The 19,014-nt window shown below is 38.1% G+C and overlaps 1 protein-coding gene across 6 annotated transcripts; it reads right to left on the reverse strand.

The window, feature by feature from the left end:
* Positions 1-651: 651 nt before the first annotated feature.
* Positions 652-18,483, reverse strand: baz1a (bromodomain adjacent to zinc finger domain, 1A). 6 transcript variants are annotated; one of them, XM_046855866.1, is made up of 28 exons: positions 18,330-18,483; positions 17,813-17,979; positions 15,924-16,202; positions 14,441-14,599; positions 14,246-14,347; positions 13,635-13,722; positions 13,351-13,485; positions 13,065-13,137; positions 12,791-12,957; positions 12,603-12,698; positions 12,352-12,490; positions 12,086-12,232; positions 11,701-11,796; positions 9,894-10,118; positions 8,640-8,805; positions 8,435-8,542; positions 8,265-8,359; positions 7,287-7,823; positions 6,686-6,852; positions 6,396-6,538; positions 6,101-6,249; positions 5,869-5,949; positions 5,501-5,748; positions 5,197-5,399; positions 4,765-5,099; positions 3,491-3,666; positions 1,652-1,739; positions 652-1,517 (listed from the first exon to the last, which is right to left on the reverse strand). In XM_046855866.1, the coding sequence occupies exons 2-28, from the start codon at positions 17,923-17,925 to the stop codon at positions 1,345-1,347; spliced, it is 4,488 nt and encodes a 1,495-aa protein (XP_046711822.1). In that variant the 5' UTR covers positions 17,926-17,979; positions 18,330-18,483; the 3' UTR covers positions 652-1,344. The 6 variants fall into 6 exon arrangements, with proteins under 6 accessions (XP_046711822.1, XP_046711823.1, XP_046711825.1 ...); XM_046855867.1 differs by having other exon boundaries at positions 17,813-17,974; positions 18,330-18,438; XM_046855869.1 differs by having other exon boundaries at positions 18,364-18,381.
* Positions 18,484-19,014: the final 531 nt, after the last annotated feature.

The raw sequence follows: 19,014 nt of genomic DNA on the forward strand, positions 1-19,014 counted from the left end.
TAATCGATTCCCAGCCCTAAGTGTGCATGTGTGTGTGTGTGTAATATACACACATATATATATATATATATATACACACACACACACACACACAAACGCACAATTAAAATATCAAATACCAGCCCTAATTTTGTCTGTGCATGTGTCTAATTTTTTATATACATATACACACATACATATATACACACACACACACACACACATATATACATACGCACACAGGTCTCAGGCAGGATCAGTGTTTACCACGTTTAACCATGGCCTAAATACAATAACTATAGGTGCCTGAAACAAATGCCAGTATGCATTTTTTTGTGGTGCAAATGAACGCGTGACTACCATTGTACACTGGTTTACATTGCAAATTTACACTTGGTCATCATTGCACAGCTGCAGTGGTGTCTTTTGTAGCAATAATACGCTAATGTCAGCATGAATAAGTGCACAGACATCACTGCAACGTCACTTACTGTGCCATGGATACACTGATCAAGCCACAGTAGAAATGATGTACTTTGTAGTACCACTTATACAAGATTATTGCAGGTAATTCCACTATTTATTTCAAGACATTGTTGTCTTTAAAGAAAACTCCATATCTGATTGTTATTAGAACGCTGTAAAATGTTAATTTGCAACACTGTACGTAACACATTCAGAAAAAACAATTTATTTAAGTTTTTTAAAATATGAAGAACAACCTGGAAAATATTCTGAGAGAAAAACATCCATTTACCCAGATACCCTGGTAAAGTTCTACCAACACTTGTAGTACTTTACAAAACAATACACAAACAAGCTATAAAAAAAACAAAACAAAACAAAAAAAAACAATATTTCATAAATAAAGCAAATTCCAAAGTATATCCCGAACTAAAATAAATATTGTGGACAGCATTACAGGAAAAAACGAAGCAGGTCTTGGTCCCTATGTAGTGTTTAACCAAGCTACAGGGAATTACTTAAACAAATAGTTTTTTATTTTATTTTATTATTCACAACCATAACAAAAGAAAAATGCTATTTGTTCCTTTAAGTTGCAAAAAATCTTTAACACATGTAAATTATGTTATTAATAATCTATACACAGTAGTCTAGAACTGCAGTCAATATATAAAATACAAATGCACCATATAGAAAGTTTTTTGCTCCTAGTCAGGGAAAGTAAGGATATTCCAGAACACAGTGCAATTTATTGTCCCCTACAGAACAGGTTTTTCATGCAACACATTAGACAAAGCCAATATGCCTACGTGCATCAACCCATGAATTCATCCATACATGTAGTCTCTTGTTTGTCTAAAGTCTGTTGTATTTATGACGTTCCAGTGTTAGCAGTTTGGTTTACATTCTGGATCGTTTCTGTGGAGGGCTTGTTCGCTCAGCCAGGCCGAGTCTCTGTAGCTCAGAGTGGAAGAAAGCTTGAAGCCTGATACCAGCCTTGGCTTCAGTGGTGCTACGAGGGTTATAGTCAAGGCAGTTGGAAAACATCAGCTCCACATCATCGACATACTCCGCTGTAAAAACATGCAGAAGTGAGAAATGACTGTGTGGTGCAGTTGTCTGTACCTGTGATGGCAGAGCTGCATCGAAAATCAATATAACTGTAGATTCATCTATTTAACCAGATTATGTCAGCAGACAAACCTACATGCAGTTTGGTAGTCACAGTTGTTCACTTTTTCTCTGATGATACTCAAAGCAATAGGTTTTTTGATGATATCATAGTAATCGGGTACCTAATGCAAGAAACAGAAATAAACACAGTGTCATGGGTGTTATAAATAAAAAAATCAATTAATTGATATGCACACACACACGGTATCTCACAAATGTGTTAGTACATCCCTCACATTTCAGCAACCACTTTAGTATATCTTCTCAAGAGACAATACTATAGAAATTAAAATTGGATATACAAACCTGATTCCAAAAACATGGGGACACTGTACAAATTGTAAATAAAAAGGAATGCAATAATTTACAAATCTTAAACTTATAATTTTATTTACAATAGAATATAGATAACATATCAAATGCTGAAAGTGAGACATTTTGAAATGTCTTGCCAAATATTGGCTCATTTTGGATTTCACGAGAGCTACACATTCCCCAAAAAAAAAAAAAAAAAAAAAAAAAGGTTGGACAGGTAGCAATAAGAGGCTGGATAAGTTAAATGTACATATAAGGAACAGCTGGGGGACCAATTTGCAACTTGCTACTGTAATGGAAATCACAACATGGGCTCAGGAATACTTCCAGACAACATTGTTGGTGAACACAATCCACTGTGCCATTCGTCGTTGCCGGCTAAACTCTAGGTCAAAAAATGAAGCGATATTTAAACATGATCCAGAAGTTCAGGGTTTTTCTCTGGGCCGAGGCTCATTTAAAATAGACTGTGGCAAAGTCGAAAACTGTTCTGTGGTCAGACGAATCTAAATTTTTAATTCTTTTTGGAAAACTGGGACGCCATGTCATCTGGACTAAAGAGGAGAAGGACAACCCAAGTTGTTATCAGCGCTCAGTTCAGAAGCCTGCATCTCTGATGGAATGGGGTTGCATGAGTGAGTGTGGTATGGGCAGCTTACACATCTGGAAAGGCACCATCAATGCTGAAAGGTATATCCAATTTCTAGAACAACATATGCTCCCATCCAGACGTCATCTCTTTCAGGGAAGACCTTGCATTTACCAACATGACAATGCCAGACCACATTCTGCATCAATTACAACATCATGGCTGCGTAGAAGAAGGATCTGGGTACTGAAATGGCCAGCCTGCAGTCCAGATCTTTCACCCATAGAAAACATTTGGCGCATCATAAAGAGGAAGATGCAACAAAGAAGACCAAAGACAGTTGAGTAACTAGAAGCCTGTATTAGACAAGAATGGGACAACATTCCTATTCCTAAACTTGAGCAACTTGTCTCCTCGGTCCCCAGACATTTGCAGACTGTTATAAAAAGAAGAGGGGATGTCACACAGTGGTAAACATGGCCTTGTCCCAACTTTTTTGAGATGTGTTGATGCCATGAAATTGAAAATCAACTTATTTCCCTATAAAATGATACATTTTCTCAGTTTAAACATTTGATATGTCATCTATGTTGTATTCTGAATAAAATATTGAAATTTGAAACTTCTACATCATTGCATTTCGTCTTTAGAATCGGGTTTGTACTTTAGAGTAGTCAGTGTGCATCACAGAGCAGCTTGTGACAAAACATTGACACTTTGGACACAGTTTTGACATGTTCACAAAGGGTGTTTTGTTGCCAGCTATTTTGACAATAATGGCTGTATTTTGTTTTATTTTCAGAGGACAGTTCATTTCTATAGTATTGTCCAATGAGAAGATATACTATGGAGGAAAAAGCTTTTTTAAAACAAATGTTTTATTTACTAAGAAGGATACTCGATTGACTGGGAAGACTACATATTACACATTATATATATATATATATTTTATTTTTTTGTGTGGTGTACCTGAGTTCTAGATACAAGTTTCATGAAGGGCCAGCTATCCTCATGTCTAACCAGGTCCACTGTAAGCTGTTCACACACTGACAGCTCATGAACACCAAGATTTCTCCCAGAGCAGCGGCGGCTAGAGGAAGAGCTGCTTGGGACCAAGGACATCTTATTTTTAAGGGAGACCTCTGCTGGAGAAACATAAAATTGCAGAAGCAGTGAAGCAATTGATAACCAAAGTAGTAATACACAAAAGTATTGGTTTAATATAAATAGCCATCAGTAAGAAAGAACATATGCACATTTCTCATAAAAGTACAGTGGAACCCGGTTATCTCGCCCTCGGTTACCTCGACAACCCTATTAAGTAGACGTTTTTGAAGTGGAACCGCCAAATTCTCGCTTTTTCTAAGCATTTTTTATCGGTTAGGTTTTATGTCGGTTAGGTTTTATGTCGCTGAACCCTAATATCTTGAGCACAAGGGGGGAAAAATTTGCCATTTAACGTTGGTTATTTCGGTGCAGCCGCAGAAGAACTTCGCGGAAGTGGCGGAAAAATCAAGGCTTACAGCTGCTACAGGTGTTGTATTGTATACTGGTGAATCTCTGCTGTTAGTTAGTGCTAGTGTTCGTAGTGTTAGTAGGGGCGAAGAAAAGCGCAGCCGGTGAGAGAGTGCCGGTGGGAAGACACGTACCGGGATACACATGAGCGATAACAACGACCGCCGTGAACCAACAAATACCAACAATAATGGACAGTGAGAGTGTGGAAGTTTAAATAGGAGCTAAACGATGCTAAACGAGCACCATAAGTGCGCGATTGAAGTCAGGAGCTTCAGAGAAAGCGGCCGAGAAAACACCTGCCACGCCAAAGGGGGCCGAAGGGGGCGTGGCAGGTGGATTCATGACAGATAAACATGTACTGTATGTATTTTTATAGCATGCCTTCATCAAACAAATCGCGGCAACGCTGTTGTATAAAAAAACCCTTCAAAAACACGTGCATGCACATTCTCATTTATTAACGCACATCATGTACATAAAGAAATTTCAAGCACGTTAATATATTGCCGCCATTCTGATTTTGTTTATCTCGATTATCGGTTACCTCGATGCTTTTTGGCGACCCCCTAGGACATCGACATAACCGGGTTCCACTGTATTTAAGATCCCTAAAATCCTAGGTAATAATATTTGTGATGCACAATGATTGTTTATATCAAACATCAACAAATGGATAAAAAAAAAATTGTAGTTAAATAGAATTGGATTATTTATTGACAGCTAACCTGAACTGGCTCTTTTCCTGGACTCTGTGTGAGCTGCAGAGGGACTTGGTTGAGGGCTGCTTTTATTTGTGGTGCTGTTTATGTTCATCGCCTCCAAGCTCAGACGGGCACTGGATCGGCTCCCAGGCCGAGGCGGGGGCCTGCCATTGGACACTGGAGTGACTTTCTTCCCTGAGTTTTTAGAGCCTCCTTTAACAGAGGAGCTGTTTTGTTTGGGCGTGTTCTGCTGGCTCTGTGGTGCAGAATTATTTGATTCAGTTTGTCTGGATCGATTGCTTGAACGGCCACCTTTAGAAGTCTGTGGAGAAAGCTTCACAGCAGCTTTCTTGGGAGCACTTGGGATAAAATGTGAAAAATTGTTTATTTATGGATTCATAACTCCTGTAAAAATGACAAACAAGTCAATTCAATAAACAAACTAAATCAACCAACCTTTCTTTCTCTTCCACCTCCGATTCCTCATCTTCGGACTCTTCCTCTTCATCCTCCTCCTCAGACTCTTCTACCTCTTCCTCAGACTCCTCCTCTTCTAGTTCCTCCTCAGAGTCGATAGAGGAGCGCTGGCGAGAGTTTATGCGGTGAGAGCGTTGTTTGGGACGACATTCAGGGCAGAACCAGTCTTCACTTGGAACAGCCTAGGAAACAAAACAAGGCATGCTTATTTACATTTGGTTATTCAAAAATGTTACAGATGTGTGACATTTTGGAAGAGAGAAAGAGAAAAACGATCGTGTACTTTCAGCTTTGGGCGCACACAGTAGATATGATGGCCTCGGTCACATCCGTCACACAGCAGCATGTTCTCGCTGTCTCCTTTCCTGCGGCATACTTTACAGCGGGCATTCAGGATGGACTTGGCCCAGAGCACACTGCGCTCCAGTGTAGACAGATGCAAAAAAAGCTGTGAGAGGCTGGTGCATGTCAGAAGAGATTCCCTCCAGCGCTCCAGGACAGTCTTCACTTGTCGCCCACAATCACTTCCATCTGCAGTTCAGAAGTACCTCACTTAAATTATTTCTTTCATAATTTGTATGAATGTGAATCTTTAAAAATTATCATAAAATGTCCATTCTTGGTGTAAAAAAAAATAAAAATTTCACTCACCATCTTTTTCACTGGACTGTTCATCATCTTTCTTCTTCTCTTTTTTCTTAGTTTTTTGGTCTTTTTTGCTTTCCTCATCACCTGAGTAATGAACAAATAAGGAAAGCACAAATATTATATTACTATTCCTCCTATAAAAAACAACAGCAGAAGAAATTTCAGAGAAGAAAAAGGTTTAATTTAAAGTAGCATTAGCTAGCTGGAAGAGGAGGAGCAGGAGTCGTCATCTTACCCAGTGGAGCTTTAAGGAATTTTCGCTCAATTCCCTGCTCAATTTGAGCAAGGGCACGTGCAAGGTAGTGCACATTGTTGTTTACGGGCTGAGGTGTGCTAGTGCTGGTGGACGCTGCACTCTGGCTCTCTGTCTTTAACTCCTGCAATCTGAGCAACAGGATCACAAGATGTTGGGTTTTTGTATTTTAGTCACAGAAATGAAAAATACCTCTGAACACAGACTGAGAGAATTTTTACCACCACATAAACAGGAAAATCTGTTTTTCCCTTTGTTGTAATCCAGTTAAAGTTACCTGTCTTTTACTCTTATGTGGTTCTCCTCTATCTCCATGGCTTCCTCCTCACCAATGAGTACCCAGCTCTCCTTGCCCTCTGAAACCAGTAGTTCATAGTTTCCACTTTCCAGTGCTGCTCTCCATGCACCTCTTTCCATCACCTGATAATATAAGCAGAAAAAGAAAGTGAAAACTAAATAAATCATTCACACTTCAGCCCCATACACAATAACTGTATTCAGACAGAACGTAATAACACAAATGCAGGGGTTTCAGGACTTAAAAAAAAAAAAAAGAAAAAGACATACCTTTACTGAGCCCAGAGTTCCCTGATAGATACGGTCCTCAATGTCCAGCAGCAAATCCCTGAGACGATTCTCCATGTGGCGCTCAGCAGGTACAGTGCTTTCCAGAGGAGTGGAGCCATTCTTAACTTTCCCTGTATTCCCTTTAGCCTCTAATGGTGCTTTATCTCCTAAATTACAGAGCAGCAATTCACCTGCAACTTTCATTTTTATATCATAAACTGGTAATTCCCCATCCAATAGCAAGACAAATTATTTATTACAATTCCAGCATAAACAAGCAATGTAAATAAATATTTTCTGTTGCATTTCGAAAATAGATTTACGTAAGCAAATCTTCGAAATAATGACGAGCCAGATGCTGGTCCAGAAAACCATTCTACAGTAATATTAAAAATGATGCTTGTGTCAATGTTTTGCTCCACAATCATCTTTTGCAATTGTCTTAAATAAAAATAATAATGCAAATGCATCACATTTATCTGTACGTGAATTTAAAGGACTGACAACGTAAAATGCTCAAATATGTTAAAAGAAAAACATCAAAGACATTTTAATTTGAAGAGGTATGACCAGATTTTATTAATTTATTTCTTTGCCGTACCTGAGTAGTGGAAGCGCTCTGCAGAAGTACTGCTAAGCAGCTTATTGATGCGCTCCTTCTCCTGCAATAGAGTCTCTTTGAGAGTGCTTTCTCGGTGTCCACGTGGATTCAGTGCTTCAACTAGCTGTTCCAGCTCAACAGATGTGCTATAAAAGGACCACTGATTGGGTCGGTTCACTGGGACTAAAGTGCTCTGGCTTGGCCTGGTCTCTTCTGCTAGCTCTCCAGTCTTCACAGGACTCTGTGTACACAGATCTTCGGTTTTGGGTTCAGGTACAGGACAAGGCTCCAGCATGTCCTCAGTCAGGCCAAAAAAATCTTCCTCCACAAAAAGTGCTCCAACTGAAGGGAACAGCCAGTACCGGCGATAAAAACGGTCACGGCCCAGTGGCAAAATATATGTGCATGCTGCAGCTTTGCAAATGCGCTCTAATAACTCCTTCTCCTTTAATTGCTGTTGTTCTAGCTCCTCTGGGCTGGGGCCATTCTTCAACTCTTCCTCACTTGCCTGCTTCAGCTTTGGAGTGCTGCCATTAACTAGGTTTTGAAATATATAATGCATATATCATTTTATTTATTTAACAATGTAAAACAAATTCCACATTCACCACATTTCTACATTTTGGACAGCATATTTATGTTTCTCTTTAAAAATTTGCCAAAAAAAAAAAATCATATATTTTAAAATATTTATAAATATTATAAAGTGAAGTTTTCCACTTATTTTAATCATGGACAAACAGACAAATGGCTCACTATAGGTAAAAGCTAATAGTGTAAATCCAAGCCACACGAATAATGTTCTAGATGTCAGTCAGGTCATGTGGCCTTCATAAAATCAGTAAAGAAATAATGTAAAAAATAGCATATTTTAAGCCTACGTATGGTTATCATTTACAGTCAGAAAAAAAATCATAAAAATTAAAGTACAGTTTGAACAGTGGAGAAAATCTTGGCCGAATCTTCAAGTAATTATACCTTTTTTATATTTGCTTTGCTGTAAAGGTTCTCCTTCATCCTCTGTATGGTCTGCATGACCGTCCTGGCTCTCTGTACTAGTGTCCATCTCATCTCTGCAAGAAATTTGATTCAAATCAGCTGTTCTTTAACATGATGCTTCAACTTGATAAATCGATTACGGTTCTTACACTGCGGTGTGTGTGTCATTTTTCGCTTCCTCTTCTTTAAGTTTCTCATGTTTCTCTTTAAGTTTCTGTTCCTGCTCTCTCAGCTTTTCTTCCTTTCTTTTGCGAACTCTGCCAGTACAAGAAGAAAGGGGGGGAGGGGGGTAGTTTGATAAATGTTTCTACTTTATGTATGTTTGCTGTGATATGCGGTAAGGCTTGGTCATACCTGTTAGCAGCTTCCTCCCTCTCTCTGCGATGCTGTTCTGCTTTGAGTTCACGAAGCTCCATCTTGGCAGCTCGCTGCTCATCAGCACAATCCTCAATGAAGTCTCGAGTGGAAATAAGAGTCAGCAGCTTCCCACACAGAGCATGCAGGAGCTTCAGTTTCTCTCCTGTTATCATCAAGATATGATTAGCAAACATTAAAAACAGTCCACACAAAAACTATTCTGAACTACAACAAAACTATAATCTGAAGAGGAAGTGTACTGAGTGCTTCTAATTTTAAGCTTTCATTAAAAACTATAACAGCTACAGACAGTTATCAAAAATGCATGACTTGACCCAACATCAAAGCATGCTCATATGCTTCAGGAAGTGCCTCTCCCAGTTCATTACCCATATCCACTTTTCTGCAAGCAAAATTCACTGTTCATGCTCAGATTTCTTTCCCTAGTAATATACTTTAATCAGCTTTATCAGCTACATTCTACATAAGTGTAAACAGATCTCTACAGGATCACATCCAAACAGATGTTAAAAATTGACGTCCATTTTTATTCTATAGGGTTTTTAACCATGGACACTGCCACAAAGCAGTTTTACAGAATTACGTAGGTTACAAATAGGTAGATTATAAAAAACCCTTGTCCCTTATGCACAGAGATTTCTTACAATTCTTTTAAACCTTTGATATTACACCCTGTAAATGATGAGATTTCCAACTGTTTGCAACTTTATGTTAAACATTTTCTACAAATTGTTTGACAATTTGTAGTCTTTCACAGATTAGTGACGCTCTGCCAATCTTTCTTCCAAGAGACTCTGAATCTCTTAGATACAATGTTTATAACCAACTAATTGACTTGTTGTCAAATAACCTAATTAGTTGCCAAATGTTTCTCCAAATGTTACATTTTAATAACACTTTTTCCAGACTTTTTGTGCCTCGTCCCATATTTTTCTAAAACATGTTAAAGGCAACAAATTCAAAATTATCTTCTCTTTTTCTGTCATCCATTTCCTCAGTTTAAACATTTGATATGTTTGTTATATTGTGAATAAAATACGAGTTTAAGATATTTGCAAATCATTGCATTCTGTTTTTATTTACATTTTACCCAGTGTCCCAACTTTTTCCATTTCAGTTGTAGTTAATTATGCATAACATAATTAATTATAATTAGTTTAACTTAATTTGCAAAACATTGTAAAACACACAAATGATTAGACTTTGTCTAGTACTAGAGTATGCACATACCAGGCAGCAGGTCATAAACAGCCGTGCAGGACAGCTTCTTTAGTATGGTGGGTGTAGACATGCGCAGCTCCACACATGGATCATCTGCCGAACCAAAGCCTCCTTGTTTCTGGTAGCGGAATTTTGCGTTGGTGTAGTTACACTCTGCCCCCGAGGCCAAGATATGCAGCCTCAGGATCTCAGATAGGGTACAGCTATCAAGATCCAGCTGTTTTAGACTGCAGCCTGTGAAGAGGGACAGGAGTTTAATTCAGTCAAAATGTAGTCAGAGACCCAGTTTACAGTGAATCTTGATAAATAAATGCCAGGGCTACTGTATTGATCTAACCTAACTCGATCTTGAGTAAGACTGTGGAGTTAAGCCCAAATAACGACCTTTCATGTGTGGCGAAGGCATATAAAAATATGCACAATGGGCAATAAAAACACAATTGTCCTTACCAAATTAAATATTATTTAGTTTGTGAAGATATGGGCCGAAGGTTTAAGAAACTCAAGGGTTATAAAGTCCGAACAGATTACAGCAGAGTCCATTTGTTGAGTCCAGATTAAAATTTCATTTAAAAAAATTTAAATTAAAAAAAAAAAACTGTAGGTGACTGATTTCACACTGTCTAGTGCAGTGCTTAAACATGTGTGTAAAATAAACCTTAAATGTAAACAACAATCAACGAGAATATAGTGCTGGTGATCATAAATGGTGATTACAAACTAGTTTTATTACTTTTTTCTATTATCCGATGTTTATTTCATTTTTTTTTATTGTAAGTTCAGTTCTGCTGCATGTTGCTCAGGTAGTTAATGACCTGTTCTGTGGTTCCAGTGCATTAGACACATTATGAAATAATGGAGGAAATGCTGCAAGTCCCTTTTAACTCACTGCACAATTACTTCTGCGTTCTTAGTATGGCTCTGTCACTTTTAGCAAATTTGGAACACTAGCAATAGAGCAATTATTACAGTCTGTATCTGTAATGGCTCCCAAATATGTGGATCACTGGGGTTTATGTAGCTCTACTGACACCCGCATACCAGCCTGTTATCCGAAGGCAGTCTGCGATTAAGAAGACCATAAGATAGTGGTCATAAGAGGTGGAGGAAGCTCTGCTGATCTGATTTAAATTCACAGAATAAGAAGTGTTATATGGGCCAGCTGGGGGATATACACAACATGAGCGACTACTAATAACAAACCCTGGATCGGCAAAGACCTGAAGCCCCTCACCTATCACCGGTCACTCCTGCCAGATTAAGAAATCGTTTGAGAAGCTGAAGCTTGGGGAAGTGCATTGTATTGTCCAAGTGTATTGAAAGCCTGAGCTAACATCTGTGTGGAATCCTCAAGCAACCACTTCAACCAAACCATCAACAAACTGCGAAAACATTCTGTCTAGTTCCCATAACAATGAAGACAAGATCAACACTACACAACTACAAAAACCCATAGACCTCACAAAGTTCCTGGAGATACCAGTGCTGCTACATCAGTGCTTTCATAGATACCCTGCATTCTGATTACTCTGCGCTGGTCAAGCGCATCAGGGATGGAGTACATGGACCTCATAAACAACTTTGTTGAATGGGGCAGGAAAAGACATCTAAATAAAAGTGATTAATTTGATCAAAGTTACTGATTAGATCATTCCCTCAATCTCTCCCTCCATCCATTCATATCTAGATAATGCCTGCAAAGTCCCTTTTAAAAACCTGAAAAAAATTTTTATCATAGAAATATTCAACATGAAATTGAATAATTTTAAAATACATGAGCAAGTTGCACTGAACACAAGTAAGTCATTGTACTCACCTTGATGGAGCTGAGGCCAAGCAGCAGCCAGTGAGGCTACTGCACTGATTGCAGACTGGGTGGGGTCAGTATCATCATCCAGGGCCTCACTTAGATCTAACAACAAATACAAATTAAACTTACATTATTGCTTTCTTGAAGCAGTTAAATAGGCCAACATGAATGCGCTTTTCTGGGAAAACACTTTTATATCTATTATAATCAAGTGTGGCTTCTGTATTATAGGTTAAATTGCAACTTATACAATACCATTTGTTTCCTGCTTTCATAGCTGCAATGTTTTGGAAAGGCAAGTTTATTCGCCAGTGGTTCTGTGCATCATCACAATTCTCATTTACCCACCAAAAACTAATTCAGCAATTATTTAGCTCCATAAATGTAAAACCTTTCGTGTCTGCCTCAGCTACTTGCGCTTTAGCAACTTCCTCCTGCTCCTCATCCTGGGCCTGGAAAATGGCTGACAGGAAAAAGAACAGCAGCTCGCATAGAGGACCCTCAGGATCACATCCCACAAGAGCCTCCTCTAGAACCTCTGTCAGAACACAACAAAATGGAATCATTATTTATAGATAAAATATATTGCTCAGTTAATGTTGAGTAATTTTACATATGCATGTACTTTTTATGAAATAATGAATATTCCTTTCATACCTAATGTAATGCCATCAGGAAATTCATCCATCAGGTCAAAAAGCTCTCCAAATGCTTTTAGAAACTCCAGCACCATTAATGCATCTCCAAACAGCTCTGGGGGCAGACGTGTCTTTACTGGAACTGGTGTTGGAAGCTCCTACACACATACATGAACAAATACCGGTAAAAAAAAAATAGAGCTAGTTTTGCATTTGGCTCTTATGAACATATGCTTACATGCAGTAATTAAGGCACTGAAAGACTCCTACCTTGAGGTCATCGCACTCCATGTCCTCTCTAGGTTTACTCCATAACTTTAGCCGTTCAGCATATTTCTTCTTCTCTTCCTTTAACTTTTCTCGCTCCTGAGAAAATACAACTAAATGTTATACCATTTTATGTTCCATTATTGAACATGGTGGTCAAAAAAGTTATCCAGATGTGGTGTTCAACTTACCCGCTCTTTCTCAACCTTTAAGCGTTCTTTCTCCTCTTTCCTTTTCTGTTTTTCTTCCTCAATCATTCTCTTTATCTCCTCTTTTCTTCTTTCTTTGTCCACCTTCTCTTTTTTTCTGGCTTCCAACAAATCTTCTCTCTCCTTCTTGATTTTTGCCTTTTCATGTGCTAACGGTTAATAATATGCAAATAAATTGTTACACACACACATTTATATTATATGTATATTAACTGTACATATATTAATCAAAACATATATAATAATTACAACTTACAGACTGTCATCATTTCTTGTTTCTGTTGCAAAAGCTTTAATTTTTCTTCTGCAGCTCGTATTGCATTTGCACCCTGAAAGAAAATTTAACTTCATTAAGTCAAAATAAATGTATAGTGTTTCTTCAGTGGACTTTTCAAACTGAAGCCTTAAGAGTTGCTTAAAGTTTTGTTACATTTATTCAATTATTTTTAACCTAATATTTAAAGAAAAACTCCACAGCAAGTCAAGTGGGAAAAAAAAGGAAGGAAAAAAGGTATTTAGAGCAGAGCCACAGCTGCACCCACCTGCCCAGGAGCTGCATCACCCAGTGGGCGAACTCTGCTCTTTCCAGGAGGACTAAAGACAAACACTGGGGCTTCATCCGGGAAAAAGTGGGAGAAACTTTGTTCTGACAGTTTGTATGTTGCAACAGTTGATGGCTACAATAAAAAAAGAAAAGAAAACAAATACTTTAAAAGTATCCCAACTATTTAATAGAACAGGTTTAACAGCTTTATACTTAACACAGAAGATGACACTAAATGAAATTAATAGAAATTTTAATTAGGAATAATTTACTGCAGCATACTTTGAGTCTGATGGTCCCATTCACTGATTCACAATGCTGTTTTAGTAGCAGTTTCAGTCTGTCTCGAGTGAACACATTCTTCTTTCGACTGCAATAGAAGAGAACAAAGAGAACACGTAAATGCAATTTACTAACAAAATTAGTTTTACTTGTAATATGTAAAAACATAACATACAAGTTGCATTTATAGACTAGGACAAAGTAGACATAAAAGGAAATTATCTGACAACAAGGTCAACAGTGTTTATTTTATGTGGTTGTAAAGAAACTGAACAGAAGAATCTGTTTCTTCTGTCCATAATCAAATATACATCAGAAATCTCTTATTAAATCTCTCCTGTCCATGGTAAAAACATTCTATTCATGCACATAGATTACCAAATTTTTTTAATATAGGGAATATAAAGAATGACTATACAATAGATAATTTTATTAGCCACTATCATAACACCTTAAAACAAAAAACAATAATTTGATGCATTATGGACAAACTTTTCTAATAAACTTTATTACAAAATAATACTAATTAATACAATTAATTCTGAACTTCTAAGAGCATTTAATAAATCAACCCCAAATTGAAGGCACAATAAATAAACCTGCAAACTTACACAATCTGAGTCGATTTGACAAGCACGGGCTCACTACCCTCTGGACTTACAAGTTGAACCTTATACTTAAACATGGATGGTTTGATGGATTTCCTCTTCCTGCTTTAAAGGAAATAATGAAAACAGGTTAATACAATCCAGCAAAATATAAAATGTACTGTTGTATACTTGAAACAAGCATCAGGGTGCACTTACCCACTGGGTGTTGTTTTGGGGGACTTGGGTGATGTGACTATAATCTCGTCATCGCTATCACTGATGACGATGGAGTCTCCCTCTATGCGATGTTTGACATAGCCATTAACGGTCCCGTTGGAATGGGGTGGTATGACCTCTAGGATCCTGTAGTGTTGTCTGCGAAACATGAATAAATATGAAGAAGCTGTACGTAGCACATGAATAAAGACTTAATAAGCAAATTAACAAAAGCAAAACAAATTCAATCAGAATGGTTCTGTGACTTTTGGGACAACTTCAAATTTGTGTGGGTGGAACCTCAAACGTCACTCTTAGCTCCACCTACACACATCTGCTATCCCCAAATGGCAAGTTCAGCTTGTGATGGCTCTCCCAGTTCTGATACTCACTAACCCAACAGGATAACACTATGACTAATGCTCTGCACCATTCTTTACAGCAAAAACTGTATAATCCTCATCATGTGAAAAAAGGTATAGTTTGTGAAGTGATGAGTAAACTGTTTGTTTGCTTCAGACAGTCGATCTGGATCTGTTCTGTCGTGACTCGCGAGCGGGATGATTGCGCAACCCGATGTGATGGATTCAATTAAAGTGGTGCGAACAAACACTTAATCTAAAAGTGCAAATAACAGCAGCAGCAACCGGTTACATTTTTTGCCACTCTTGTGGTTTTCAACGAATGCTTATGCATTTGTACACCAATGTCTATTTTTTGCTTTTTTAATCAAGCCTGTTAGCTTGCTGCATTTCTATTACTGTCTATTACAGCATTTGTCTATTACAACAGTAACTTCTGTTTTCAAATGTGATTGACTGCAGCTTTACTACGTTCAAATGCTTGTTTCAATGTTTGTATTTTTAATTTATGCATATATAATTTAATAATCTATTACAAGATTCAATTTATTATATATTCCAGATGCTTATATCTTCACAAATTAACAAAATGTCTTTTTGAACAAAAATTGTCAAAATAATGTTGTATTATATTTTATATAGATTTTTTTAAGCACAGTTGTCAACTTACCATCTGCAAAATACAATACAAATGTTGATTTACACAAAATGCTTCACCTTGCATGCTGAAATAGCCCATGTACTTCTCAACAAGCAGCCACTATTAGCTTTAAAATGTTTAAATTGAAGAGTACACTGCTATACATGAGTAACCTGAACTAGTTTCATATAGTTTTAATAAGCAAAACGTCTAATATAAAAGATTATTCGATTAATCTGGAACAAATAGTTGTCAGACTAAACTATTATCAAAATAAGCGTTAGTTGCAGCTCTAATTTATTTATATACCTTTGTTGTTATTTATATACTTTGCAAAAGCAGCCATACTACCATGATTATTACAGAAATTAAGTATTCAAAAAAACGTATTATTGTATTGCACATATGCAGGCTAGACCTTTTGGCATAGGACCACCATAGTACAGCTCACACAGAAATTACAAAGCATTCAGTACATTACCTTGCACCAGATCGAGTGACAATGTCAACCATCTCTCCTGGAAAGAACCGCTCTTTGATAAAAGCACAGACATCATCGCATATCTCATGCAGCCGTGTGCGCTGAGTAAGAGCAGTCAGGTGTAAGAGAGGCAGGAGTAAAGCTTTTGGAAAGCTCTGCAGATTAAGCTTGGCCTTCTTCTCACTTTCCAAGGCCTCCTGATAAGTGAGGCCAGGCTTGCCAGTCACTGCACAACTCCACACCAGACTGTTGCAGAGAATGGTCCTCTCAAAGAATTCACTGGAAAAAGAGCATTTAACATATAAATATAATGTTATAAACTAACATGAAAACATGCAGGTTAATAAAACAGACATTTTGAAATTGGATCAATTAGGTGTAGGGAAAAAATGAGTCAGTCAGTTTTGCCCATTGATGAGCTGTTACAGTATTTTTCCAAGCATTTGTTTTGATCTGTTAAATTACACTGCTGTGTCTGTCAGTTGATGTTTAAGTGTTCCAGGTGAGTATACATGAGGGTTAATCTGCCTGCTGTCATGTAATTTGCCAGCCCACATTTTACTCTAACCATCAGCAGAAATGGACCACACTAAGGGCACACCTGATTAGGGATTATTTAAACCACCTGGTTAACAGCAATTAAGATCCTACAGTCTGTATACAAGTTGTTAGTCAATCTCTAGCAGACCGTTCTAGACCCACAGTATATACACTTTATTTTCAGGAGCTTTTTTCACACGCTCTAAACACAAGCACCAAAAAGACATCTTAATCTGCTGCTGATCTGATCATGGGATTTGAAGAAGAGGAAAAACAAACAACCAGGGATGGAACCTTGTGCTAGTCTTGAAACCACAGTGAATCAAGAGACCGAGGTTATGGTTTCATGACGGCTTGATTTCAAATGATACACAGGGTGAACCAAGTCATGTCAAGAAGCTTTTATTGCCATTTCAAACATGTATATATATACAGTGAAATGAGACGTTTCTCCAGAAACCTGGTGTTACATAAAAACACCATGACATGGTGACGAATAGAATAGATAGAGTTCAGGCATCGATTGGAGATATGTGTGGTAAATCTACATACAAGCCAAGCAGTGTAAGTGTTCCTCATAAACTAAAAGCTGAGGTACAGTGCAGTAAAAGGTGTGAGTCCATACACCATTAGTTAACTCGAATTGTCTAATAACATACTTTTATGAAAAGTGAACAGCAATTCGTCGTATCTATTTCCACTAAAGACAGATTAGAACTAGTAATAGTGACTATAAACTGGAACTTAGGTTAGGGACACAGTCACAGGTATATATTTTCCAACAATAGCCGCTACCACGTTTCTAGCAAAACATCCTGTGAGCGGTCAGAAGTTAACAGCACCTGAAACCCGACAAAGGGACGCTGTTCTTTAACTACACTGACAAGCTACACGAAATTAACGTCAAAGTTGAGCAACACCTCGACACACACACATGACTTTCGTACATTTTGAAGCTGGTTTAACCCTGAGCTAGCTACCATCACACTGGCCTAGAGACGAGGTGCTGGTGCGTAACCTAGCTACTAGCTCAGCTAAGCTAGTACATTTATCCACACTACTTACACCTGCCACTTCGGAACAACACGTCTAATCACTTACAGTATCCCATTACACCGTGTTACGTTTGTAAGACCGCAAAGTAGACCAAATGAAACGAAAGTGATGCCCGAACACGAAATAACGAACACCAGTGAATTAGTTGAACGAAAAACTTTCCTCGACGTCACTGCGTCGCCCGACTTCATCACAGTTTCAATGCCATTCGCTAGCATAACCCGCTAACATCCACAAGCACGTATCAACAAAGTTCGAAACGGCGCTCGGTTTACACAAGCAGCAGGACTCACTCGTAGGTCCGGAAGATTTCGTGGGTGACTTTACAGAGGAAAACTTCTTCGTCCGGTTTGAGGTCAGCAGGAGGTTTCTGTCTGACGAAGGGCTTTTTGTGGAGAAGCGGCATCTTGGTTTCTTTTCTCTCTGTGTCTCTCGGTGCTGTCCGGTGTAGTGTCCTAGACTTTCAAAAAAAAGGAGGGAAACGGAAAGTCAGAACTGTTATATTTTGAGCTCGTACGCTAGTAACAGTAGGGGAAAGTCACTACACGAAGTCTCTGAACCTGATCACAGTGAGCGCTGATTAAAAAAGCGCTAAAGGCGACACATTTCGAGAGGAAATACAGCCTTTGTTAATGACACACGCTTCCCAGTCGTACTGTGACGTTACAGCCAGACAGCCCACACACCAGAGCACTCTCTCTATCAGCGACTGGTTTTATCTCACTAACTACGATCAAAAAGTCGTGCGCGGTAAAACCACAAATGCTCACAAACACATTTCGCAGTTATAGAATACACGATAAGTAATACTTTTCACTGGATAAAGGTGAAAGTCCGGACTTGCCCGACTCCTCCGGCGGGATGCGCGTGTTGACGACAAGTTTTGATTCCTTCTACTTCGGTAACCGACAAGGAAGCGCTATGGGCGGGGTTTAATGTTTTCTCATCTCCTATTGGTTCAATTTAATGTCACTCATATGTCCACCGCTAACAGCGAGACGCCTGGATTTGGGCTTCACCCCTTTGTGCGTTTGAACTGCTTCACTATTGTTGCGATTAATTTTTAATCGCATTAACTTATTTTAGTGTTTCTTATATATAAATAAATAATAAAATCTGTTTAAATATTCACGTTTGTGTCATGAAATATCAAGGGATTTTTAAAAACAAGGGACATGATGAGTTCTGTCTACACAATATTGCTAAAAAAAAAAAAGCATATTAGACCAATGTCAGTGATTAATAGTTTAATTGACATTTACGATTAAAAAGTCGATTAAAAGTCATAGAAAAAGAAAAGTAATTAATACACATTTTCCCCCCAAAAGTATATAGACACCGATATGTTTTCCCCCCCAAACTGTTACAACTAAACTGGAAGCGCAGAACTGTAAAGAAAGTTTATGTATGCTGTATCCTCACTGGACATCATGACAGTAAAACAACACCTGTTACAGCATGACACTAAAACAAGAAAACAAGAAACTGCAAACCT

The sequence above is a fragment of the Silurus meridionalis genome, chromosome 8, assembly GCF_014805685.1.
Source record: "Silurus meridionalis isolate SWU-2019-XX chromosome 8, ASM1480568v1, whole genome shotgun sequence".
Classification (NCBI taxonomy): Eukaryota; Metazoa; Chordata; class Actinopteri; order Siluriformes; family Siluridae; genus Silurus; species Silurus meridionalis.

Excerpts from the sequence above, each read along its gene's own strand:
- baz1a (XM_046855866.1), bottom strand. The coding sequence starts at position 17,925 with ATGCCGCTTCTCCACAAAAAGCCCTTCGTCAGACAGAAACCTCCTGCT. Across the intron at positions 13,723-14,245 it reads GTCAAATCGACTCAGATTGT|TCGAAAGAAGAATGTGTTCA; the intron begins GTAAGTTTGCAG and ends CTTCTATTGCAG. Across the intron at positions 6,853-7,286 it reads AGAGCGCTTCCACTACTCAG|GAGATAAAGCACCATTAGAG; the intron begins GTACGGCAAAGA and ends TCTGTAATTTAG.